The sequence below is a fragment of the Miscanthus floridulus genome, chromosome 2 (assembly GCF_019320115.1).
Source record: "Miscanthus floridulus cultivar M001 chromosome 2, ASM1932011v1, whole genome shotgun sequence".
NCBI lineage: Eukaryota > Viridiplantae > Streptophyta > Magnoliopsida > Poales > Poaceae > Miscanthus > Miscanthus floridulus.
In genome coordinates, this window is record NC_089581.1 from 147,851,670 (window position 1) to 147,878,967 (window position 27,298).

Here is a 27,298-nt window from a genome sequence, read left to right on the forward strand (position 1 = left end):
CCATTTCAACAAATGATATTTCTTTTTCGTCCCCCCTCCTTGCCAAAAAAAGGATCTCCTGATCTTGTCCATTTTATTCACTATTGTTTTAGGCAACAGGTAAACCGACATGTGGTATATAGGAGAATTGTTGAGACTAGAACTGATCAGTGTAGACCTACCTGCAATGGACATACAGCTACCTTTCCAAACATCCAATCTTTTCAAGCATTTATCAATAAGTGATAACCAATCTCTAACATGTAAACGACTTGGACTAACTGGTACTCCCAAATACTTAATAGGGAAGAGCCCAACTTGACAGTTGAATAATTCAGCATAGGTCTGTCCCATTCTCTTCATCATTGATTGTGATAACTTCACTTTTGTTAAAATTTATTTTGAGACCAGCTATCATTTCATACAGATATAGCAAAAACTTCATGTCATTTGCCCCTTTCATATCATGTTTCAAGAAAATTATTGTATCATTTGCGTATTGAAGAACAGCAACTCCATAAGGAATAATATGATCAATCAAACCGGTGAAAAGGCCATTATGTTGAGCTTTAATGATCATTCTAGTCAAACAATCAGCAACCAAATTGAAAAGGATGGGTGAAAGGAGATCACCCTGTCTAACCCCCTTAAAACTTTTAATGTAAGGACCAATAGAGTTGTTCGGCTTCACACTTACAGTATCTCCTGTAACCACCTGTTTGATCCGGTTGCGAAAGGACTGCGAAAGAACAAGGTTTTTTATTCCAATTTTGGTACTCTTTATAGGAAAATTTTGTATACACTCCAACGTCGTTTTATCAGTCATTCACATAGGATGGAGGCAACTTTCCTGTTTTTTTCACGTAATTTTTCGGTGTTTTACAATCCTGGGGGTTTTGTACATCCATTTCTTTCGAATCCCTATGTTTTTTCTATCTACGTGGCACTGTTCTTATGGAGCCCTAAAGCCTGTTGCACCGAGCAGGAACAAAGGATTGTACATCCATTTAATTTCTTTCGAATCCCTAAGTTTTTTTTTTCTATCTACGTGGTACTGTTCTTACGGAGCCCTAAAGCCTGTTGCACTGAGCAGGAACAAAAGATAACATGTTGCCCACCAGGTCGTAGAGGACGTGGAGGTTCTGTTGCTGGTAGTTGCCGATGATGGTCAGGTCATCGCCGGCGTTGATAGCACCTGCGTCATCGAACTCAACCATGTAGTTCTCCCTCGGCAGGTCCAGCGTTGCGCCCTCAAAGTGCAACACCAGCTTTGGCACGTCGGGTTTAGCTCGCCGCGGCACCGAGAAGCAGAGCTGCGAGAGCGACGATGACGTCGCGTTGTCCACGGGCAGCCTCACCTGAGCCGTGAACACGTCGTGCACGAGCTTGTACGCATCCTGGGGCAGCGTTGTCATGCCGGTGCCAGAGTCGATGATCGTGCCGCCCGTCCCGTCCTGCTTCAGCGCGAACGTCGACTCGGAAATCCGCAGCCTCGTCGAGCCGACGGTTATGCCCTTTAGTGACAGGTAGTATGCTCTCAGAGACGAAAAGTTCTGGACCAGAGGAGTGGACTGGACTTCACCACTGGCGTCGCTGTAAAGGTTGGCCGAAAGGCCGAGCAGGACAGAGCTGGGCTCCGACCCCGTTATGGCGGTGAAACAGTGGGAAAAGTTGTCCACTTTGAGCTGCGATGGCAGGGACAACGCGCCGCGCCCGAAGCCGGCGATGCCGGTCTCGTTGGACGTGAAAATCCCGTTGTTGAAGAGACCGCAGCCGAAGGCCAGGTCCGGAATGGTGGCCTGCCCGGTGCCATCGGCGGCCGTGAACGTGAAGGTGTCGGCGTCGAGGTGGCCGGTGGTTATGGAGCCGTCGGCGTATGCGTAGACGTAGACACAGGTTCGGTTTCCCTAGTTGTGCTTGCCGCAGGACGACCAGGTGAGGTTGTCACACATGGGCGAGTTGCAGGGGAGCACGCCGAACGTGGAGGAGTTGGACGTGTTATACCGATAGGATTACTAGGAGCGTAGATCTAGCTAGGTACTTGCTGTGTGAATAGTATTATGAATCCTAGAACGACTACTAGAGCAGTAACAGTAGGTAGAACGAGAGAAAGGTAGAGGTAGAAGATGGACGCGTCAAATCTAACACCGTAGTGGAGGAAGATCCCTCGCATCCGCCATGGAGTCAATGTCTGCGCTAGGGCAGTGACGGTCGGTGAAGACAGTGTCGGTGATGCGCGGTGGCGACCGGCGGTGAAGGCAGTGGAGTCCGGTGGCGGCGCGGCTGGTGGCTTCCCGTCACTGGCTGCACGTCCTCTAGATCGGATTAGGGATTATCGGTGGGGAGCTCGGCTCAGGCGAACCTCGTGATAAGAGCCGCCGGCCCCCACCTCTTTTTATAGCGCAGTGTGATAGGGGCCCTCCAGCCATAGTGGGTTGGACGCCCCCGATCAGGGTGCGAATCAAAGGCTCAACTGGGCCGTTGGGTCCCGTTAGGATTATAGATTAATCTAACAATCTCCCCCTTGATCTCCTTCCATCTTTCATTTTTATACCATTTACTTTTGTTCATTCCATTACAGATTAGCGCATAGAGCATGTCTCATCGTCATGGTCCATTGCCGATAGATTTAACAGCTACAACACACCACTCTGTTCTGAAATAGATACTTATCTTTGGGTCTTCTTTTGTCCAGGAATTATAGGCTTTCCCTTAAACCCATGCCGGCTACATGTTCTCTGAACACATTGGCTGGTAAGCTTTTTGTAAGCGGATCCGCGAATATCTTTTTAGTACTTATGTGCTCAAGACTTATGACATGATCCTGGACTTTATCTTTCACAACATAATACTTTATGTCAATGTATTTGATAGCACCACTTGACTTATTGTTACGAGCATACTGTACTGTCGGATTATTATCGCAGTATAACTTAAGTGGTCTATAGATGTCGTCAACCACCTTCAAACTGGGTATGAACTTCTTTAGCCAATTCACCTGCCCCGTTGCCTCATAACACGCTACAAACTCGACATACATTGTGAACGATGTAGTGACGGTTTGCTTTGAGCTTTTCTATAAAATAGCTCCCCATGCGAGAGTGAATACATATCCAGACGTGTATTTTCTATCATCTCCCGCATAATCAGAATCTGAATATCCCACTATGTGGAGGGAATCAGATCTTCTATACGTCATCATGAGGCCTTTTGTTCCTTACAAATAATGCAAGACTTTCTTTACTAATTTCCAGTGTTCTGTTCTAGGATTGCTCTAGAATCTGCCAAGTAACCCGATAACAAATACCAAGTCAGGACGCGTATATACTTGAGCATATTGCAAGCTTCTGACAGCTGAAGCATATGAAACCGCTTTTATTTGATTGATCTCATATTGGTTCCTGGGGTATTGAAAATCTCCATATTTGTTGCCCTTGACTATAGGAGCAGGTGAGGGACTATATTTGTGCATACTGAATTTCTTTAAGATTCTTTCTATGTATGTCTTCTGTGACAGTCCTAATACCCATTTACTTCTATCTCGGTGAATCTCGATCCCTAGAACGAACGAGACTTCACCAAGATCTTTCATATCAAATTTTGAGGACAAAAACTTCTTTGTCTCTAGTAGTAGACTGACATCACTACTAGCAAGTAAGATGTCGTCCACATACAGGACAAGGAAGATAAATTTCTCATTTTTAAACTTTGCATAGATACAATTGTCCTCAACATTCTCTTTAAACCCAAAATTTCTTATTGTCTGATCAAACTTCAAGTACCATTGTCTTGAAGCTTGTTTTAATCCATAAATGGATTTCTTTAGGCGGCATCCTATTTGTTCTTTTCCTTCCATGACAAAACCTTTCGGTTGTGCCATATAAACATTTTTCTCTAGGTCTCCGTTGAGAAATGCCGTCTTTACATCCATCTAATGTAATTCTAAATCGTAATGTGCCACTAATGCCATTATGATTCTGAAAGAATCTTTACATGAGACTAGCGAAAAGGTCACATTGTAATCAATCCCTTCTCTTTGCGTAAAGCCTTTTACCACAAGTCGTGCTTTATATCTCTCTATATTCCCTTGAAAGTCAAGTTTTGTTTTGTAGGCCCATTTGCAGCCTACTGTTTTAGCTCATTTAGAAATTATTTTCAAGTCCCAAACTTTATTGGTATTCATAGATTTCATTTCATCTTTCATGGCCTCAAGGCACTTTGATGAACGATCACTTTTCATGGCTTCTTCAAATGAGGTGGGATCATCCTTCATTTGAAATTCCTCAGTATTGTATACTTCATAGTCAGCAGGAATAGCTGATCTTCTAACTCTTTAAGACCTTCGAGGGGCCTCTACATTTGGCACATCTTCTATTTGAGGCTGTTGTTGCTCCCCCTCATGTGTGGCAATAGTGAAAGGTCCTTGTTTGGTTTTGGTAATTGAGTGACAACTTAGGTGGACTAATTGTGTTTATGTAAGATACACAGGTGATTAGTCTATAGGTATATGTGTGTGAGCAACATATGCCATAAAGGTGAAAATGGCTTGGAGATGTTGCAAAGCTCACACATATGATGATGAAGGAGCTTAAATGCACATGAGACATGACATTGAGTCATGTGATCAAGGTGGAGAAGATCAAGACAAGACTTGGCTTGATGGACCGGTTGCAAGCGTGAAGGGCAAGTCAAAGGCTTTAGAGTGATGGACCGCGTGGCGGTAAAGCTTGAGCAAGACTTGGCGCCGATGGATGATGGCAACGGTGAAGAGCAAGTAAAGTCAAGATCGATGAACCAATATGATCATGTGATGATATAAAGTGGATCATATCATTGTTGATCGTGTTGGTGCATGTGTTGCATCGACATTAGAGGAGATGGAATGGAATGCACAAGGCAAAGGTATAACCTAGGGCATTTCATTTCACCGATCATAGGTGTGTAGAGAAGTTTATGACCAGGTTTAGGATAGATGGTCATACTATCAAGAGGAGCAAACTTGTTTGCATATCAGTCATCTAGTGCCACTCAAGTGATCTAACTTTGCATCATCGCTAGGATCGAGTGGCGTGGCAAGTTGAGTGGCTAACATCCTTTGGGAAATGATTGTGAAAAGTTAACACACATACACATGGTGGTGTACACTTGGTGGTGTTGGCACATCTACAAAGGAGGTGGTGTTTGCAGGGTTGATTCGGCGCTTTTGGGAAAATAAAATGCCTATTTTCTATTGTGCCGGATGCAAATTCTTATGGTTAGCACATTGGAGTAAGGGTAAAGAAGTAAGAAGTGAAAACGAGTTGATCGCGAAGACGCTGGCGTCGGTCAACTGACCGGACGCTGGGTCTGAAAGCACCGGACGCTGATAGGCTGCGTCCGGTCAAACTGATGGGTCTGCACAGTACCGAGGGTATTGCACCGGACGCTGGTATGTGTCCGGTCAAGGTGGACCGGACACGTCCGGTCGAAGAAATTCGCCTCGGGGAGCTTACTATAAATGACCAAACGCTGAGGTCCAGTGTCTGGTCAGTTGAAGCTACTACGTCCGGTCAGGTCAAGTGACTGTTGGAATCGGGACACGTGGCCGTCTGTGGGCGACCGGACGCTGAGGTCCAGCGTCCGGTCAACACGACCGGAGCGTCCGATCGGCCCGACTTTTGCCCAGTAAAGGGGTAACGGCTAGTTTAGCCCTTGGGGCTATAAATAGAAGTGGTCTTTGGCCATGACTGGTGCTGAGCACCTTGGGGGACTTTGTGTCCATGCTTGAGAGGGCTTAGGAGCCCTCCATCTCACACATACTTGATAGCGATCATCCGATTGTGTGAGTGAGCGATTCTAGTGCGATTGCATCGTGAGGTTGCATCGAGTGGCACTAGGTGATCGAGTTGTAAGCCGGTGGTGCTTGTTACTCTTGGAGGTTGCCACCTCCTAGACGGCTTGGTGGTGGTCCATGTCGAAGCGCGCAAAAAGCTTGTGTGGCGCTCCGGAAAAGTGCTTGTGAGGGGCACTTGTGCTCGCCCCGCGGGAGTCACGAAGAGCAACATTAGTAAAGCGTGTCATTGAGCTACCCTCACTCAAGGGGTAGGTTCTTGCGGCATCCGACGTGCGAGCTTAGCGGTGATGCCAATTAGCCGCCGAACCACCAAGTGAGCGGTCGACACAACGGGACTAGCGTGTTGGCAAACACGTGAACCTCGGGAGAAAAATCATCGTGTCAACCTTGTTCTTCCCGTTGGTTTGCATCTCCGTTACACAAGCTTGCATTTACTTTCATATACATTAAGCTTGTGTTGTTGCTTTTGTAATTAGTTAGCTTGTGTAGCTTGCTAGTTACCTTCATGCTTGTGTAGCATAGAAGTAGCTCTCTTACGTGGTTAATTTGGTTTATGTAATCTTGTTAGTCACATTACTTAGTTTGTGTAGCTAAGTAATTGCGCTCTCTAATTTAGCATTGGTTGCCTTGTTATTGAGTATTGCTAGTGAGTTTAGTTGGCTTTGTGCTTTTGCTTACTAGCATATGTAGGAGCTCCCTTGTAGCTTAAAGTACTAGTGGCATAGGTTTGTGTGACCTTGCTTCTAGAATTGGTTAGGAGAGCTCTAGCTAGGCCAACACCTTTGTTGCTTGATTAGTATCTTTGCAAGGTGCTAGTGAACATATATAGAGGGGTATAGTCTTGGCTAGACCGATAGTTTTAATTCTGCACTTGTTTCGGTTAGCCAACGTGATTAAGTTTTAAAAAGGACTATTCACCCCCCTCTAGTCACCATCTCGACCCTTCAAATAGGTTCTACAGGATCCTGAGGAACAGGTTCCTCATCATCATTCATTGTTGCCACAGGCGGAATAACAACAGGTGCTGGCACTACAGTATCTTGCACTGTTGGTGCAGCGACAACAGGTAGTGAGAAAAATGACTCATGAATCATCGGAGTGGGCGCATACACCCGCTTCTCTTCAAGGTCAATTTCTTAAGCTACCATGCTCCCTCTCATCATTTTATCCTCTAGAAAGACAACGTGTCTTGTTTCCACAAACTTTGTATGTCTGTTTGGACAGTAGAAATGAAAACCTTTTAACTTTTCTGGGTAGCCAATGAAATGGCAACTTACTATTTTGGGATCTAGTTTTCTAATGTTTGGGTTAAATACTTTATCCTCAGCAGGACTCTCCCACACACGTAAGTGGTTTAGTGAGGGTACTTTTCCTGTCCACAACTCATATGGTGTTTTGGGCACCGACTTACTGGGTACTCTATTGAGAATATGAATGATGATTTTTAATGCCTCCATCCACAGGCTCAACGGTAAGGTGGAGTAACTTATCATACTACGCACCATATCCATCAAAGTACGATTGTGTCTTTCAACTACTCCATTCTGCTGAGGTTTGCCTGGTGTAGAATACTGGGCTACTATGCCATTCTCCTGTAAGAACCATGCAAAAGGTCTAGGAACTTGGCCATATGAGGTATGCCGACCGTAGTACTCCCCCCACGGTTGGACCTGACTATCTTAATCTTTAAATTATGTTGGTTTTCAACTTCTACCTTAAATATCTTAAATTTATCCAATGCTTCTGTTCTTTCTTTGATTGGATAAATGTAGCAATAACGAGAGTAATCACCTATCAATGTTATGAATGAATCATAACCATCCATACTCTTTACAGGAAATAGACCACAGATGTCTGTATGAATAATCTGTAGAATTTCTACGCTTCGTTTGACATCTTTCTTAATTTTCTTTACATACTTTCCTTTAAAGCATTCTCTGCATTGTTCTAAATCTGAGAGCTCTAATACAGGAAGAATATCATTCTTAACTAGTCTTTCTATTCTCCCCCTCGAAATATGGCCTAAACGATAGTGCTATAATTTCGACAATGCATCGTGAGCTCTCTTTCGTTTTCTGTTTACAACCGCAGACGAGGATACATTCACATTGTCGCACGTAACGTTCCCATCATCGCATACAACATTTACATCATCACGTAGTGATATCAAATAAAACTCATTTTGTAAGATAGCAAGACCAACACATGCATTATTAAATGTTATCTTATTTTTGCCATTTCTAAAATGACAATCATATCCATCATTGTCCAAGAATGAAACACTAATCAAGTTTCTCTGTAACGAGTGAACATAAAGAACATCTCTAAGTAAAAGTGTGAAACCATCAGCAAGCTCTAGAGAAAGATCGCCAACGGCTTCGACATCTGCTCAGACTCTATTTGCAACTTTAACGTGTCTTTCTCTTCTTTGCGTAGTCCTCGCCGAACGGAATCTCTATAAAGAATTAGCAACATAAACAGTTACACCTGAGTCACTCCACCAAGTAGATTTTGAATATTGTACATACAGAGATTCATTTATGAACGTAATAATGTTCTCACCTTTCTTTGACATGATCATCTTTAAGTAATTGGGACAATCTTTCTTATAATGTCCCGTCTTCTTACAATAGAGACACTGGTCTTTATCTACTGTGAACATATTCTGCTGAGGCTGATGCAGCATGAGACTCTTTCTCTTTGACTTTGAGGAAAAGTTAGCATTATTATTCTTTCTTATTGTCTTTTAAATAATTGATAGAGCCACCATTGACAGCTTTCATTCTCTCCTCCTCTTGCACACACATATTTAGATGGATAAGAAACTCTTCCTTAAGAGCCAGATCCATTGGTTTTAACTTGGATGTCAAATTGCTCATTCTTAATATGTGCTCTCTTATGCCACCATTACCTGAGTACTTCTCTGTCACCAGCTATTTTATCAGCTGGGTAGCATATGTCTTTGAAGAGCCAGTAAACTGACTCTTTATTCTTTTGAGGTACTCGATGACGGTGTCACACTCTGGGATTGAGCCCACAATTGCAGGCGCAATCATGTTCTTTATCACAGCTAAATATTTTTTATTGGCAGTGGCCCACTTTCTATGTTCAAGGTCATATGATATTCTTTGGGATACAAAATCCCTCTCTTTGGTTGCCCAAACGACATCAGCCTCGTTTGTCTCCCTCACCAGTGCCACAGGCTCAGTGGGACACGGTGAGGTGACCACCCAGTCCACCTCAGCCAAGATGAAGGTTATGCCAATTTTTTTCTTCCACTCCGTGTAGTTATCACCTTTAAGAATGGGGATCTCTTTGATACAACCCATCAAGTTGTATTCGTCTGAAAACACAATTCATATAGAGTGAGAACATAAACATAATAATAACAATTACATGCCTTAGTTCCAACGTTAGTAAAAAATAAAACATACAATTGTCCTCTACACTAATTCTACATCATTGTTGGCTAGAAATAGAATTAATGCATGACAAAACTCATCATAATATAGCCATTAATCAACGTTGGTCAGAATAACAACAATATTATAATAAGCTAAAACATATTCATTTTTCAAAATTAAATTCTCCCGTTGGTTTGAATTTAATAATGAAAATAATATTTTTAAATACGTAGCGAAAAATAAATCTCAATTTAATAAATTTTACCCACAGGAAAATTCTCTTTTCTATTTTCTTTAAGCCATTTATTCATTTTCCAGGAAATAAATATTTACTGGAAAAAGAAAAAACAAAAAACTAATTCATTTCAGCACTGTTCATTTGGCCTAGCCGGCAAAATGCCCCGGCCCAACTCCCTTGTATGCGCGCTGCCCGCACCCAAGCCGCAACCTGGGCCTAGGCCAGCAAAGCCACGCGGCCGCTCGCACCCGCCTGGGTCGGCCTTCGGTCCGGTCGATCTCGCCCGCTCATTCAGATCCAACGGTTGTCCGCGCGAGTCGCTCGATCAAAACCACGACGGCAGCGGCTCCCCTCGAACCCTAACGCCATTTCTTTCTTCCCTTTCTCTTTCTTCACCGCTCTTCTCAGTGCAGCGCAGCCGCAGTCCGAGCGAGTCGAGCGGGCGAAACTGTGGAGTGATGGTGCTGTCGTCGGCCCCCTCACCGGCGTGCGCGCTCCCCAGCGGGTGAGCGTGCCGCCGTCAAGCGGCCTGGCCGCGGCGCCCCTTTGGCCGGAGCCAGGCGAGTAGCACCCCCAGCTCAGCCTTCTTCTCCCCACGCGCCGATGAGGCCGCAACGCTACGCAGCGGCGAGGTAGACCCCCTTTCCCCAACATCCCCCTCTGATTTGCTTCTTTCTTTTGTTCTTCTCAGATTCAACCAATTGAGGATTTAGGGTTAGGGTTTCTTTTCTTGTTAGGGTTACACTGTTTATCTTCCCCGTGAAATCTTCACGGGTTTAGGGTTCGGCTCTTAACTTCTTAAGGCCAAAACCCTCCTTTTCTTCTCCTTTACTTAACCCAGTTAGGGTTAGGGTACAACCGAACCCTCTGTTCTTCTTAGACCCGCACTGGATCTAACCTTCTACTTCCTTTTCTAATCGGTTTACCCGTTCTAATCTAAAAACCCTAGAAACCGATGGCTCTGATACCATTGTTATACCGATAGGATCACTAGGAGCATAGATCTAGCCGGGTACTTGCTGTTGAATAGTGTTATGAACCCTATAACGACTACTAGAGCAGTAACAGTAGGTAGAACGAGAGAAAGGGAGAGATAGAAGATGGACGCGTCAAACCTGACACCGTAGTGGAGAAAGATCCGCTCACATCCGACATGGAGTCTATGTCTGCGTTAGGGCAACGACGATCGGTGAAGACGGTGTCGATGATGTGCGGTGGCGACCGGTGGCGAAGGCAGTGGAGTCCGGTGGCGGCGCGGCTGGTGGCTTTCCGTCACTGGCTGCGTGCCCTCTAGATCGGATTAGGGTTTGTCAGTGGGGAGCTCGGCTCAGGTGAACCTCGTGATAAGAGCCGTCGGCCCCACCTCTTTTTATAGCGCAGTGTGACAGAGGCCCTCCAGCCATAGTGGGCTGGGCGCTCCGATCAGGGCGCGAATCAAAGGCCTAACTGGGCCGTTGGGTCTAGTTAGGATTAGAGATCAATCTAACAGGACGGGTCCAACGGTCCGAGCGCCCGACTGAAGCAGACGGGGCATGGTCGACACTGCGTCCAAACGAGGTCGCTCCCGGTGTCGAGGATGAGCTGCACGGGCTGTGGCGGCGTGCAGATGGCAAGGTGCACCAGGTACTCCGTGTCGGGGACGCCGTTGGTGTAAGGTCCCGGGTCTACGCGGGCGCTTGTGGCACGCCCTGAGGCCGAGAGCAGCCGCGCGGCGGGGGCCTTGCTGCGCGCGGCCATGCGGTGCAGCAGCTCGCGGCGGGTGAGGCTGCGGCCGCCGTCCACGTGGTGGGCGTGCAGCTTCAGGGCTGCCGCATCGCAGCAAGAAAAGGTCAGAGCAAGCAACGGCAGCCAGAGAACCATCTTTTCGAACGAGAGCGGTAGGAAGCTATCTTCTGAAGCTGCTTCATTTGCACTTGGTTCAGTTCAATCGAGCATACTCCGGTAGTGTTATCTGCAGGTTTTTGGAACAGAGATGGAGGCTTGTATATAAAAGATTTTGTACTTGCACTATTTGAGCAGTGTTTCGTAACTTGAGTAAGAAAAAATCAAAGAATTTGATATCGTACAGATATACCATTTTCCACGGGTACAACTCTTAGCTACCGTGTTGCTCACGTGCTCTTTCTGCCGTCGATGGTCATTCCTCCTGTATGCTTTGTCAAAAGATGTACGTCGTGAAAAGGATAGGGTAATAATAGAAACACACAACGCAGATCATTCTTCCTAGCACTTGACAGAGGCAGAATGGAAAGGAAAGGAACAGGTCGACTTGGGAGTTGGTGGAACCTTAATGCAGTGAAACATGGAAATTACCGATTGACAATGTGGGCTTATAGCTCACTGGCTCGCACAGGTTTGTCACATTGCAGGTGCAGCCATCCTTGGAACTATGGCACTTTAATCTTACACTCATGTTCAATCTAGAGCAAATATTCTTATGCTGGTTACAGTTACAGTTGAAATTTACTTCAGTTCAGGTCAACTTTTAAATAACAGTTGGATTTTTTTTTTTCCATTTCAAGTCGATCTTCAATAGTAATAGTGATAACTCCAACTATGTTATCCAATCGGTGTACCTTTAGATTCATGAACAAGGACTACGGATGTTGCAGATGTTACAAAGCTATGCCTCATTCTTCAAATTTGTACCTGCAGTCCATGAATCAGCATCATTACTTCAGTTTTGACAATAAAATCTGGTGCAAATTATTCTGTAACAAAGACCTTGCCAAACTAACTAGTTTCACCTGAAAACATATATTACACTCTTTTTTCTGAAACTTTACATATTTACATACAATACAAGGAATAATTAGTGGGTGTTTGTGTGTGGGTTTGGGTCTATGTATGACTCTCTCTTCTTCTATTAATATAATGATATTTGAGAAAAAAAATTGATGTCCACATATACAAATGAACACAGTAACATTTTAAAGAAAAAAAGGTAGTTGCTTTACCTTGGTCCCTGCTGGTGGTAGAATTATGTTACAAGAAATGTAAGTGAATTTCCATACTTGATCTCCACAAGTAATTGTCTAATCTGACCAGTGACAACCTGCACATAAAAGCATAATGTGCAGTCGTTGCTCTGTCGTTTTGTGAATTGTGACTATTCGCCAAACTTGGTGAGGTGCTTTAAGATGAAATACTGAATGCTGCTAGTCAATGTTTCACATCTATGATTCTGAACATCATACCAGGTACTAGTATCTGCAGAGTCGAAGTTTAATGTGAAATTAAAAACATGAATCTAAATGAGCGCACAAATTTTCCAAATGAAATATGACTTAAGTAGATATCATATAACAGTAATTTTCACCTCATAGCTTTCTTCGACTGTATCAACTCAAAAGATAAATTGTTCATGTTGAAATCAGAGGCTCTGCATTACAATAGAATTCGCAGTTGACCATGTGCGGATCCTGGATGTACCTCATCTTCAGTGGAAGTAACATCCTGAATGTGTTTCCTATAATAGATTAAGATATTACTAAACAAGGTACAGTGAGGCCTTTCAGTGGAAATCAATAGGAAGTATGTATTGTAGCTAATTTAATTAATGATTTGGAAAACTAAGGGTGACTGTCTTGAGTAACGAGACTTTCCGCTCAAAAAAAAAAAGGTAACGAGACTTACCAAATGAAAGGGTCATCAAAGCGATGATGTGAAGCAAGGAATTTACTAGAGCATTCACCTCACCAATAATCCCTGCATGAACAAAACCCATCTTTGAAATGATGGAACCGATTTGCATCTCTCAGTATGATTTCCCGAGATGTTATCTTAGCAATCAACTTTATTGCAGAGTGGCAATCACCACATACTCTGAGATTTTTCATGACACGGATGGGCAATTCTTCTGGGATTTTCAATAATCCATATGCCACAGCCTGCCTCTCACTGTGATACCGTAGGCTATGAGTTTTTTGCTCATCATCTATATCATGAAGCACAAAACTTCCATCAGCTGAGTATCCAGATTCCATCAACAACCCATCTAACTTCTCCAGCATTTTAAGGATAATAGCATGCTCTGGATGTGCTAATACATCACCCGATGTAAAGAGATGCACCCTCTTGTTGTATTCTATCCAACTACAGCCTGGTGATTTGTTCAAATGCCTTGAGCTAATGAATTTCCGCATCTTAGAAGCATCTTCCCATCTTCCAGAGGATGTATAAATGTGAGAGAGCAAGACATATGGTCCAGCATTTCCAGGCTCTAGCTCTAAAAGCTTCTTAGCAGAAATCTCAGCAATCTCAGCATTCTTGTGCATCCTACAGGCTCCCATCAAAGCTCCCCAGACGACAGCATCTGGTTCAACTGGCATGGTCTTTATCAAATCCAGTGCTTCCTCCACAAGTCCAGCTCGACCAAGCAAATCAACCATACAAGCATAATGCTCCAATCCAGGTTTGATGCAAGAATTTGTACCCATAGAATTAAAAATATCCCTGCCTTCTTTAACTTTTCCTGTGTAGCTACATGCTGTAAGGGCCCCTATGTATGTAATTCCATTAGGCACCATCCCAGCCAACCTCATGTCATCAAATATGCGGAGTGCTTCCTCTCCCAACCCATGTTGAGCATAGCCAGTGATCATGGAGTTCCACATCACAACATCTTTGGGCTCAAACATGTCAAAGACCCTTTTGGCCTTATCCAAATTGCCACATTTGATGTACATTGTGATTAATGCTGACACGGCAAAGATGTCCATGTCAAAGGAGCGCCTCAGCATTGCACCATGCAACTCTCTCCCATAATCAAGAACAGCCAGTGCTGCACAGACCGTGAGGATGCTGATGACTGATGGGTAGTTTGGACGGATTCCAATGTGCAACATCTCATGGAAGGTAGACAGTGCCTCCATCAAGAACTCATTCTGCTCATATGCTTTGATGATTGCACTCCATGTTCCATCATCTCTCTCACAAATCCTGTCGAAAACTGCCTTGGCAGCATCCACCATCCCCCGCTGCCCAAACCCAACTATCATCGCATTGCAGGCGGCCAATGGGTGATCTGGCATTGCATTAAACAGCTCCTCAGCATCCTCTATGCGGCCAGCCTGTATATACCCAAATAGCATTGCAGTCCACGACACCTCATTTCGCTCAGGCATCACCTCGAACAGCTTCCGAGCAAGGTTCACCTGCCCATTCTGAGTGTAGCCAGAGACCATAGCTGTCCACGATACAACATTCCTCTTTGGCATTTCATCAAACAGTGTGCGCGCCTCAGCGACCCGGCCAACCTGGCAGTACCCAGACAGCATGGCAGTCCACGCTACAACATCCTTTGCAGGCATTTCGTCAAACAACTTTCGAGCCTCGTCAACACGGCCGGCGTCGAGGAAGCCACCGAGCAGCACCGTGTACGATATGTGATTGCGCTCAGGCATCTGGCGGAACAGCTGTATGGCGTCAGCCAGGAGGCCGTGGCGCACGTACCCGCGCAGGAGGGATGTGAAGGAGACGACCGAGGGCGGGTAGGGGATGGTGGCGAGCGCCGCGGCGGCGTCGGGGAGGGTGTGACGGCGCAGGGAGAGGCCAGAGATGAGCGCGTTGTAGGAGGCGAGGTCCCGCGAGGGCATCCACTGGAAGACGCGGAGCGCGGATTCGGGGAGGTGATTGCGGAAGTAGCCGGCAAGGAGGGCGTTGTAGGAGGCGGTGGTGCGGAGCGGCATGGCCTCGAACGTGGCGCGGGCGCCCTCCATGTTCCCCGTGCGTGCCAGCCGGGCGATGCGGGCGTTCGCGTCCACTACCGCCGGCGCCGAGCTCGACGGAAGGAAGCGGACGGGCGGGAGGCGCATGGCGGCGAGGTATGACAGGAACGAGCACAGGAAGTCGGCCCTTGCCGACGGATGGCCACTTCGCAGGATTGCACTCGCCGAAAAGATGGTGGGTTTATGGTTCTGTACTTTCGAAATTGTAAAGTTCTCGAATCACATTTACCCCCTCTGTCCAAAATATAATTCTTAGGAAAAATATTGAGTTCAAACCATGGAAACGTGAAAACCCCTCAAAAAAGATACTCAGAACTTTTTAAATTTTTTGAAATGATGCAGGTTCATAGCACATCTATTGATGTACATTATTGCAGAAGTGGAGATGCAAAATCGTTTTGTAATATTTCATAAGAAAATGATAAGTTTCATGTGGATATGTGCTAAATGACAAAATCTCAATATTTTTGTCTTCTAGTGCAAGCACACAAGTTTTTTTTTTTTATTTTCATATTTGTTTTAGATTGAGTTTGCATCTAAAGTTCTGTAGCAATGCAAATCTATAGATGCACTATTGATGTTTGTTGTTTCGAAATTTTCAAAAACTTATATATATATATATATGTGTGTGTGTGTGTTTAGGGGGGGGGGGGGGGGGGGGGCTAATTCTTATGTGCAAACAAAAACTTTATTTTTACCTTTATTCTACTCAAGCATCTTAATTTGACCTAGTTCCTTTATAAGGAATACGACATTTACAATACATTTATAATGCAGATAAATATCACTAGATTAAATATATTTTCATAGTAAAGCTATTTGATTTTAAAAATTGTGATACCATTTTCTATAAACTTGGTCAAATTAAAGAAATTTGACTTTATTGAAAGCTAGTAATAAGTCTTTTAGGAAGGAAACAGACCATTCAGTATTTCACTAGCTTTGACTGAGTCTATACAAAATACACAAACATCTATAACTATAAATTAGTTCTTTAAATACATCATGAAATATCCCTTGACGGTGCCTTTATTTTATATTATAGATAATAATATATTTTTTTTATATAAATCTAGCTAAAGTTTAAAATAAAATACTTTGAAAAAGACTAAAACTGACTTCCGTTTTGTATGGTAAAAGTAGTCAGCCTGTTCGGGAGGCCGTATCGTATCGTGGATTATTTACTGCTGGCTGGTTTAGTGTGAGAGAAAAACACTGTTCCCGACTGAAAATTTACGATCGTTTACGAGCAAGCGAACAGGACGAGTGTTTGCAAGGATTATCAGTGATACTAGCTTATAACAACATGCCTATGAAACTTGGAAAACATCCCAGATTTTGCCGAAACAATTTTATCAGAATAGCAGGAACTACAACAGAACAAAGTTTAGGAACGAAACATATAAGTTTTGTCAGAATCTATTTAGGAACGAAACATATTATCATGTATGTAATTCAACAATCTTTTTTGTCAACTCACATCTCACATGCTCTGTATTTATGCATTTGTTCCACTTTGGCCATACAGTTCCCTTGCCTTGCATTTACGTATGAATAAACATGACAACATCTGGTAACCCGACCTAAGTAATATGTGGTACGCAGTATATATACGTTGTTACAGTGCACACAAATGTGGTACGCAGTATATATACGTTGTTACAGTGCAATTTCTTTTTCTAGAACACTCAGCTGCGAAGAAAATTACTCCGTACATTGTAAATATCCAAACTATAGAGAGAGAATTCTCCTTTCCAGACGGAACTTTCGCTGTAAATGCCAAAGCTCCAATGGTGTATCTATTGGATCTGCAAGACTGTTATTTACCATTTTCAATAAATAAAAAGCAACGTACAAAACAATATCATTGCCTAAGAACGATGTTTGAGCTGAAAACGAAATTCTCCTCTCCTGCGATCGTCGAGGTGAGGCGCCCTGCTGCCCACCCGTTGTTTACAACTCTGGCTGCGTTCTTTGCTGGATCACCTATAACCCGACTACCCTTGACAAGCTTGTCGAATTCTAGTAGGCCTTTCTCCTTTCGCTCCTTTCTCCTCCTCCTGTCCTCATCTCTTTCTTTCCTCAACCAGCTCTCCACAGTTCTCTGAAATGCAAATGCAAATCTGAATGGCCATGCTGTGCTAAAGCATACTGTGAATGGCCATGCTGTGCTAAAGCATACTGTTCTATATGGATGGATGATACTTACCATGAGAGATAACTGGCTCATTTCTTTCACCTTTTCCAAAGGCAGTGCTAATTGCAGTTTCCCATGAGCAATGTAAACCTTGAAATACAACAACAACATTAATCATCTAAGTCCACAACTCCACAAGAAATACTTGAGCTTATAAACAACGAGATACAGGGGAGCTTACAATGTGTGTTGGCCAATCATCAAGACCATCAAAAATATGTGTGGCATAGATGATTGTTGCACCTCTTTCCTCACATTCCTTTTTAAGATATGTTAACAGATTTGATCTTGCCAGAACATCAAGGTCAACTGTGATCTCATCAAGGAGGAGAACCTGCATTGTTTTTTTTTTTTCTTTATGAACATCTCATGGTGTGGATAATAGCATGATATCCTTTGATGACATGGAAAAGGAAAACAAACCTTGAATGCCTTAAGAAGTCCCATGCAAATCTGGACACGTCTCCTCTGACCATCTGATGCCTTGTGCATACGCCAGGCAAGGTCGATGTCTAAAATCTGAAACATGGTAGAAAGGTAGTTCAACAAAACAAGCTTTTCTAGCAAACCAAGTGCACAGTTGACTTGTCTAAAGTTTAGGTTTAATGAAGCCAATTCAAATTATCAACTAACACATCCTCCACAGAATTCAAGGCTTGCAAACTAAGCTTATCCAAAATCTATTAGGAATCAACCGCTAAGGATAGTAATTAATCAATGAAATAGTAGTGCGATATCTTTCAACATTAACACTTAATTACGTTCAGCATATATAACCTATATGTTTTTCCATAGATTCAAATAATAAAGGTAACATGAATATTAAGATCTCTTCTGTTGCTTTCCCAGGGAACAATGACAGAATTTGCATTTACAAATGGGTGTTCTCAATCCCCAAAGCCCTTGTAATTACATTAGAAGTATGAACATCATGCCATGAGAAAAGATTGGTGCTTACTGAATGTGCTATTGATTAGTTTTCTTAAATAGTACGCCCTTTACAGGAAGACACTTGCACACTTCAATTAAGTGTTGAACCCAAAAACACAAGCATTTGAAATACAAACTAATATACAAATAGCTAAGGACCAATTTGGATGGGCCAATAACTAGCTGGCTAAAGTTAGCCTAAATTAGACCCTTTTGGCCAGCTACTGGGCTAATGGCTAGAATGTGTGGGGAAAAAACCTGCTATTATGCCCCACATGTTTGGATGGGCTAATGGCAACAGGTGGGGGTTAATGGCTAATTTTATTAGAGTATATTTGGTAGTTAGGGATATTGTAATCCCGTATTGCCATATGTCCTGTACTCTATTTATACTACCCAAGGGCTCAATGTAAAACATCCATGCAGTATACCCATTGCTTCCTACCTTCATGGTATCACGAGTTTAGGTATTTCCTGAACCCTAAGGCTCCCACTGCTGCCACGCTGCCTCTAGGGAGATCGGTCTTTGTCAGGGGCAGGCCCTTGATTTTGGCCGCCTAGCATCGTCAAGCAGCAGCAGATCAGAGGAGGAGCACTTATCATGGGCACCGCCAGGCTGCCGCGCCATCACTCACGTCCCACCCTGTGTTCTTCTCCGTCCTCTGCCCCTCCAATCTCCCTCATCATGGGGCACCAGGCCACCGCACCACTCTGCCGGGCTGCTGCATTGGTTGCACCGCAAGGTTGTGCCCGATCTACCCAGCCGCCAGTGATTCGCCACCCACCAGGTACCTCCCCATGCTGTGGAGGCGAGGACGCCGCGCTGTGGGAGACGCTAGGCCATCGATCCACCACTGGCTACCAGTCATCTTCCGTCCCCTCCCTGTTTCCTTCGTTGACCATGAGTTCACCATGGTGGAAGAAAGGGAGAAGAGGGACATCTGGGTATGGGTACCCGAAATTCTACACGGAGATGTTCTCTACTTCTACTATTCTGTCTTATTTTTTTCCTGATCAGAGATCAGGATTGCGTCGCCTATTTTCCAATCCCTCAAGGATGACGTTGTCATTGTGTGCCTTCCCAGGCAGCAATGAAATTGCTCGTAGTCAAGCCATCTTCACAGTCGCTGCCTCTCCAAGATGGTGCCACCCACACTGCCGGTCCTCGTCATGCTCGCTCTCAGTCCGAGCCCGAGGCTACTGTTGCCACCTCCTGGACGTTGCCACCAATGTTGCAGATGGACGTGTGAGCCCTCGTCGATATGTCCAGTCAGCCTCGTCTACGTTCACCATCCAATCAGTTCACCATCCCACTGCGACTGTCGGCAAAGCTAGTGATTATGTGTACTAATGTGCCTATGTTGATGCTTCAGACTTGCACCACCCTCCACGGCTTCAACCACGTCCACCTCGACCTCCGCTACTTCAGTGACAAAAAGGACTATAATCCGCATGAGCTACTTGTCGGTTTCTACTTGTCGGTCTCTACTCGTCCTCGAGCTGAAACGAAGGAAAGAGAGCACGGAACTCATCCACGGGTTCCCAAGTGGCGTCATCTTCAGGTAAGTTCTCCCACTGAACCAGCACATGCCACACACCACGCCGCAACTGAGAACGAAGCACGCGTGCAGGCCGATGAAGCACTCGGCCATGACGAAGAGGAGGAAGTGTCGGGGTAGTGGAGGGCGGAGTGCCCCGAAACGGCTTGAGAACCACAACATGGAACACATCATGAATCCGAGCTCCCTCCGGAAGACGCAGACGATAGGCCACTTCGCCAATGCGCTCAATGACCTGAAACGGACCAGCAAATCGTGGACTTAGCTTGCCACGGAAGCCCGGCACCAGGGATTGCATCGGCCGATGAAGAAGGCGCAGGAGAACCCAATCGTCAACGTCAAACTGAAGAGGTCGGTGGTGAGCATCATAATGCCGTTTGGCATATTCCTGAACTTGCAGCAGCCGATCACGAACATCGGCGAGAAACACGTCACGATCGCAGAGAAGCTTGTCCACCTTGTCTGTCCGTGCCGTGCCGGCGGTGTAAGGCAACAGAGGCGGTGGAGGCCGACCATACACCACCTCAAACGGCGTCGTCCGAAGACAGGAGTGGAATGAAGTGTTGTAACAAAGGAAGCCACTGAAGCCAAGAACGAGGACGATCGCCAGTGAGACACCTCAAATACATAGCAATTGTGCGATTGACCACCTCGGACTGTCCATCGGTTTGCGGATGAAAAGCGGTGCTCATCTTGAGCTTGACCCCAGCGAGCTTGAAGAGATTGCGCCAAACATGCCCCGTAAACACTGGATCGCGATCACTAACAATGGACGCCGGAAAACCATGAAGTCTGACGACGCCCTCAAAGAACACCCTGGTGACAGAAGCTGCGGTGTATGGGTGACTCAGTGGAAGAAAATGCGCCTGCTTGGAGAATCTGTCAACCATCGTTAAAATCACACTCTTCCCATGCACACGCGGAAGCCCCTCCACGAAATCCATGGAGATATCAGACCAAACTTGCGAGGGAACCTCTAAAGGCTGAAGGAGACCAGCCGGGTGCAGATGTTCTATTTTGTTACGCTGACACGTGAAACAAGAACTCACAAAGTACCGGACAAGGCGACGATCATGATCGATCACAAACTCTTGGCGAAGCCGCTGCAGCGTCTTCTGTGTGCCTTCATGGCCAACACCGTGCGCCAACTGGAGAACGATGGGGAGGACCGAGGACGTCGCTGGGACAAACACGCGGGCACCGCGCATGATGAGACCGTCAGCGAGACGCCGAGGCTCGCCACGGTTTGCCACAATCGAGTCGCGCAGCGCACGCAGGTCGTCATCCAGCTGCAGTTCGTGGCGTAGGTCGTCGAATAACTAAAAGGAAGGCTCCGTGACGGCATGAAGCAGCAGATCGTCCACCTCCCTCCGAGACAACGCATCGGCAACGACATTGAGAGTGCCCGGCCAATATTCAATCGTGAAATCATACCCAAAGAGCTTACTGACCCACTGATGTTGGGGAACTGTAGAGAGCCGTTGATCCAACAAGAACTTCAATGCATAATGATCTGTTTGGACAAGGCCGATGAGTTCCCTCTCATATGCGGCTAACTTGTGGTGCCGAGCTGCGAAGAGTCTACTGAAAAATGCCAGAGCATCGGCGCCTTGATGGAGTACCGCGCTGAATCCAGAGCCGGATGCATCACAATCGACCATGAATGATTTGTCACAATCAGGAAGTTGGAGAACCGGTGCACTGGACGGGGCCTTCTTGAGGGCGTTGAACGCGTCCGTGGCTGCGGGCGACCACAGGAAAACCCCCGTCTTGAGAAGTGCCGTCAACGGGGCAGCCACCGAGCCGTAGTCTTTAATGAACCGACGATAGTACCCGGCGAGGCCGAGGAACCCCCGGAGCGCACGCACGTTGCCGGGTTGAGGCCAAGTGGCAACGGCCGCAACCTTCTCCTGATCCATTGCAACACCAGCCACGGAGATGACATGTCCCAAGTAATGTACCGACGTCGTTGCGAAGTCGCATTTAGAGCGTTTCAACCGCAGGTAATGGTCACGCAGTGCAGTCAAGACTACGTTGATGTGCTGCAGATGCGTCGACCAAGAGGGACTATAGATCAAGATGTCGTCAAAAACACAAGGACAAACTTACGCAGGAACGGCCGGAGCACTGTGTTCATGAGACTTTGGAATGTCGCCGGTGCATTGGACAGCCCAAAGGGCATGACCAAGAACTCGAAGTGACCCTCATGAGTCCGAAAAGCAGTCTTCTCAATGTCATCAGCATGCATACGAACTTGAAGGTACCTTGAACACAAGTCCAGTTTGGAGAAAAACTGGGCCCCGTGAAGCTCATCTAGTAATTCTTCGACCACTGGAATTGGAAATTTGTCTTTAATGGTGAGCTTGTTCAAGGCACGGTAATCCACGCAGAACCTCTAGGAGCCGTCATGTTTCTTGACAAGTAAAACAGGAGCAGAGAACGCTGAGGTGCTCGGACGGATCACCCCCATTTGCAGCATAGCGGCGCACTGGGATTCCAGTTCATCTTTCTAGAGCTGTGGGTAGCGGTAAGGGCGCACGGCCACTGGCGCCGCATTAGGCACGAGATGAATGCGGTGATCACAGGCGCGAGCGGGCGGCAAGCCGTCGGGCGTGGCGGACACATCTTCAAATGAGTTGAGGAGCTTGTCGAGCAAGGCTGTTCCGGTGTTGCGGCCCGTGCCGTGGAGAGCATGGAGGCAGCGAGTGGACTGCACGTCATAGCGGGTTGAGCCGATACTGCGCCAGAACACGTGCCGACCTGCCTTGGTGAACGCCATGCACAAGTCATCAAAATCCCACAATATCGGTCCGAGGGTGCACAAGAAGTTGACACCGAGAACCATGTCCCACCGGTCCAATGGAATAGTATAGCAGTCGACTGAGAAGACTTCTTCGGCAATGCGTATGCCAACGTCGCGCGCGAGCCCCTGGCAAGCGACGCGGTCAACATTTGCGACCATGACACCGGCACCTGGGCACAGTTCAAAGTGGATGCCAACGCGACGTGCGACGTCCCCGTTGATGAATGTGTGAGTAGAACCCGAATCCAGCAACGCCATGCACTGCACGTTGCCAACTTGGACGTAAACCTGCATAGTATCTTCAGTCCTGATGCCTGCAATGGCCGATAATGATATGGTGGGTTTGTCTTGGCCGGCGTCTAACGTCTGTTCATCCTCATCGGACTCCGGCTCCTCAACAATATAATCTGCCACTTCGAGGTAAAACAGACGCGAACACTTGTGCCCCTGCACGTATGGTTCATCACAGTTGTAACACAAGCCCAATTTGCGGAAATCCGCCATCTCTGCCGACGTGAGGCGCTTGAAAGGCCGGCTTGGGAAGGACGCCGAGGCTGTTGATGACGGCGTAGCGTCCCCTGTCGACGGTAAGGCGGTCTGTCCGGCCGGAGCGCGCCGAGGAGGATGACTCGGTGGTGCTGGGAGCGCGAGGGGCGCTGATGCATGGCGACGCTCATAAGCCAGAGCCAAGCGCATGGCGCGGTGCAAGTCCTGGGGGTCATGTAGCTCAACGTCAACCCGGATATACTCAGGGAAGCCCCCGGTGAACAGCTGTGCTTGTTGTAGCAGCGCCAGATGTCCCGCGTGCGCCAAGCGCGCCTGGAAGGCTTCCATGTAAGCATCGACGGAGGCACCGAACGGTAGGCGAGCGAGCTCGACAAGATGGTTGGTGGACAGCGCCGGCCCGAAACGCTGGTGGCAGAGCAGACTGAAGTTGACCCACGACGGCCGACCGGAGTCACGTTCCAACACATAATACCATTGCTGTGCAGATCCCGTCATGTGGAAGGACGCGAGCCAAACCTTGTCCGCCTCACGAGTAAGCTGGCCGCGGAAGGACTCGCAACGGTTGAGCCATCTGAGCGGGTCTTCTTTGCCGTCGTAAGTGGGGAAGGACAACTTATGGAACTTGGGAACGCCCTGGCTGTCCCCATGCTCCTCAGGGTGATGGCGCGGTTCATGCACCATCGTAGCAGAAGAGTAGATCGGCCCGTTCAGAATGGAGGACAACGACGGTACCGACGACGGTGATGACGGAAACGGGATCGACTGGATCGGAAGCCCCGTCGGAGGTGGCTGCGAGGTGACGCTAGCGGCCGTGGGCACCGGAAGCGGCGCCGTGGACCCTAGCAGTGACGGCGAGGGCAGGATCTCTGAGACGACCGGCTCGGACGCCGGAAGGCCCCCATACCCCGGCATGCCATATTGTAGGAGCGGCGTGGTGGAGTACGGCAGGCGTGGTGGCGTCGAAGGACCAGGATGGCTCTCGACAGCTGCCAGGCGCAGGGACATCTCCGCCATCTGCCGCTGCATGCCTTGGAACATCTCTCCCATCTGCCGCTACATGCTTGCCAAGGCGGCCAAGGAGTCTTCAAGGGTCGGTGGTGCGGGAGGCGGTGGACGGGCGCCCGACGTGGTGAGAGGAACGGATGACGACGGCGTGGTGGTACCGGTGGTGGGTACAGCGGCGGCTACGGCAGGAGCACCAGAGGAGGCCATGGTCTCTGATACCAGATTGTTGGAGCTCAGGATCCTAAGGTTGTAGCGGTGGTGAACAGGTGGACGAGGCTTGAAAGCGCGGCGACGAACCTGCGGCGCCGTGCTCGGCGCCGGAGCTAGGTCTACGTGAAAAGCAAATGACGAGTAGCAGTAGGCAAGGGCTGGGTGCCCAAGGGAGATAAGAGTATCTCAATCCCAGGCCAATCCATTCAATCGTAATTGTTCAATACTTATATAAGCAAATCTTCAACCGATTCAACTCTAACTTAATCAAGTAACAAACTCGAGAGATAGGTATCCTAGATTCTAGGACTTGATAACTGATTGGACCGAATCGTGCAGTCCAGGCCCATGACGACCGCACACCAACTCAGTCAGGCTCCTAGCCACGGTGCCTGCGCCTGTAGACCGTACCGGTCATAACACAGCATCTACGCATTATGCCCAATCCTTCCTGCTTCTAAATTCTAGCCAGACACCCCAATTAGCCCTTCTCTTTTAGACCATCCAAAGAGACCCTAAAAATATTGTTTGCAGGTTGGTAACGCCCAGTGAAAAAAATGTAACCATACTCTCACCCGAGAAACAAGGGATTCCCGATTACGGGGAAACATTTGTGGAAGCACTACATCCAAAATAACAGAATTTGAATCTCACAGCAAATCACCATTGTAAATACTAAACATTTTAGACTGCATAGACATATAATCCATTGGAGAATGAGATGATCAATAACTAGAATTAATATGTACTGTCATAAAACTGTGTTAACAATTACTAAAAACTTGTATCTGAAAACTGACAAGCACACTGCTCCATGAAAAGAATGGGCACATATCCATGAAAGTTTTACAGGTTTTGAGAGTTAAACCTGCCTTGATAAGCTCATCTCTCCTCTTTGGATCAACACCAGCAACACCAAAAATCATCTTCTCTGCCGATATATCCATCTGAATGTTCACCTGGTAGCCAGCAAAGGCCACGTCGCGTCTCCACTGCACCACAATTAACACAGATTAGATTCGACAGGAACATCCGACGGCGAAATTGGGCATGCTCATTACATTTCCAAGACCGAACAAAGGGACTCTCAAATCGCTATCTCACCTCACCGCCGAGATAGCAGAGGTCGCCGGAGGAGGTGAGCGCCGTGTCGTGGAAGGCGGACCTTCCCAGGACCCGCACCATGCTCGATCCACCATGTGCTTCCCGCCTAGTATCTTCAGTATCGTCGTCTTGCCTACCACATGGAAACCGAAGCCGCCGCCGCCGCGCTCAATCAACAGACAACACCAGAACAGCCGAGAGAAACGAAGAAGAAGGTGGAAACGCGGGTAGTAGGGGGTACCTGCGCCGTTGGAGCCGAGGAGGAGGCATCGTTGGCCGGCGTCGAGGGAGAAGCAGACGTCCTCGATGAGCGGCGGCGCTCCGGGTGGCGGGCGGCCGTCGATGCCCGGGTAGGTGAAGGAGAGGTGGCTGATCTCAACCGTTGGCGCCATCGGAGCTGGGGCCGCTCGCCGCCGTGACCAGAGCCCGTGGCCGGAGGTTGGTCTGGTTGGTGGAGAGACGAGGCGTCGTAGCGGGCAAAGCGCGCGTGAAGGGTGGAGAGCCCGACTTGCAGCCAGTGCGCCGTGGCGTGGTAGTTGGGCCGCGTTTAGTGGATGGCCCAGTGCGAGACGCGGCTCCGGATTCAACAGAGGACAGCAGACGGCCACGTCTTAAGGCTCTCTCGCATTTGTCGCGCAGTGTCTTTCATGCTTCAGCAACCGATGTGAGCCTCTGTATCTTTCATGCCACGTTTCGGTGAGCCATATTTCGCCGAGAGGTTGTGAGACGTTTCGGTCGACGTACTACAGCTTCTGAGCCTAGGTCCATGGATTCGTGGACCTTGAAAATCGCTTATCATCGGCGCGCACCGTCCGGTTTACATGACGAGACAAATGCGTGGCCAACCATCTGGTGCGTCACGTGCTCGCTCCTGCATGCACGTGCCTGGCCGCGTCCAATGCGTCCATGCCGCTCGCGATTGCTCGTGAAATGGCAAGCAACGGCGCACGCCTGCATGTACGAATCCCCATATCTCACCATACGTGTACAGCCACAGGCGCCGATTCGATAACCGACGTCGAAGTGTCAACCCCGTTCTTAGACGCCCGGCGCCACCGACGCTCCATCGTGTCGCTGTCCTGGTCTCCCGGACGGCTGGAACCCCCGGCGATGGCGACCGAAGACAAACTCACGACATGCAGCACGCCCCGCTACTGTCAGCTCAGAAAAGTTCAATTGCAGCCACAATGGAAAATCGCCGGTGGAATTTTGCGGGTTAATTAAGTGATGGAGGTCACTGTTTCCCCCGATCGACTAATTAATCTGTTTTGGTCGGTACGCCTGAGGCCGGCGCCGGTCCACGTCAAGTGGCGATCCACCGATGGCCCGGTGATCCAAACGTGGAATGCCCAGGCACCTTCGTAAACATTTTGATTCAAATGGAGCACCCGGGCACGCACGCAACCGGACCTTTCCGCACTACTAGAATGGACACAGTTTTCCTAGGGACGAAAACCCTCGCAAAGGCCTAAGTACTCTTGTTTCGGGGGATATGTTCAAAGGGAGCATTTTCACGAGAAAGGACCAAATGCTCTAAGGTTTTGCTAAAAAAAAAGGGCTATTGTATTCTTGCTCCTATTTTAAATCCTAATTGTGATTTTACCCTTATTTTTCTTTCACTTTGTGTTTTTACCTCTGCTTTTTCAAAACGAAGGTTCAGTTTATCCCTATTCCGTGAACAGCAGGTAACGGTGTTAAAAAAGTTGAAAGATGACATGTTTGCCCTTCCGAATATTGTGTTTTTGCCCCTATTTCAAACCCCAATTGTGATTTTACCCCCACTTTCTTCTACTTTGTGTT

General features: G+C 47.2%; 1 protein-coding gene and 2 pseudogenes across 1 annotated transcript; all 3 read right to left on the minus strand.

Moving 5' to 3' along the window:
- Positions 1-1,049: 1,049 nt before the first annotated feature.
- On the minus strand, positions 1,050-11,530 carry LOC136540027 (aspartic proteinase nepenthesin-1-like; annotated as a pseudogene).
- Positions 11,531-11,852: 322 nt separating this feature from the next.
- On the minus strand, positions 11,853-15,306 carry LOC136540028 (pentatricopeptide repeat-containing protein At1g56690, mitochondrial-like). Its single transcript, XM_066532012.1, has 4 exons — positions 13,091-15,306; positions 12,774-12,923; positions 12,412-12,664; positions 11,853-12,103 (listed from the first exon to the last, which is right to left on the minus strand). Exon 1 carries the CDS (start codon positions 15,268-15,270, stop codon positions 13,150-13,152), a length of 2,121 nt encoding a protein of 706 aa, XP_066388109.1. The 5' UTR covers positions 15,271-15,306; the 3' UTR covers positions 11,853-12,103; positions 12,412-12,664; positions 12,774-12,923; positions 13,091-13,149.
- A 1,446-nt stretch (positions 15,307-16,752) lies between these two features.
- On the minus strand, positions 16,753-26,025 carry LOC136532545 (ABC transporter I family member 20-like; annotated as a pseudogene).
- Between the last annotated feature and the right edge of the window lie 1,273 nt (positions 26,026-27,298).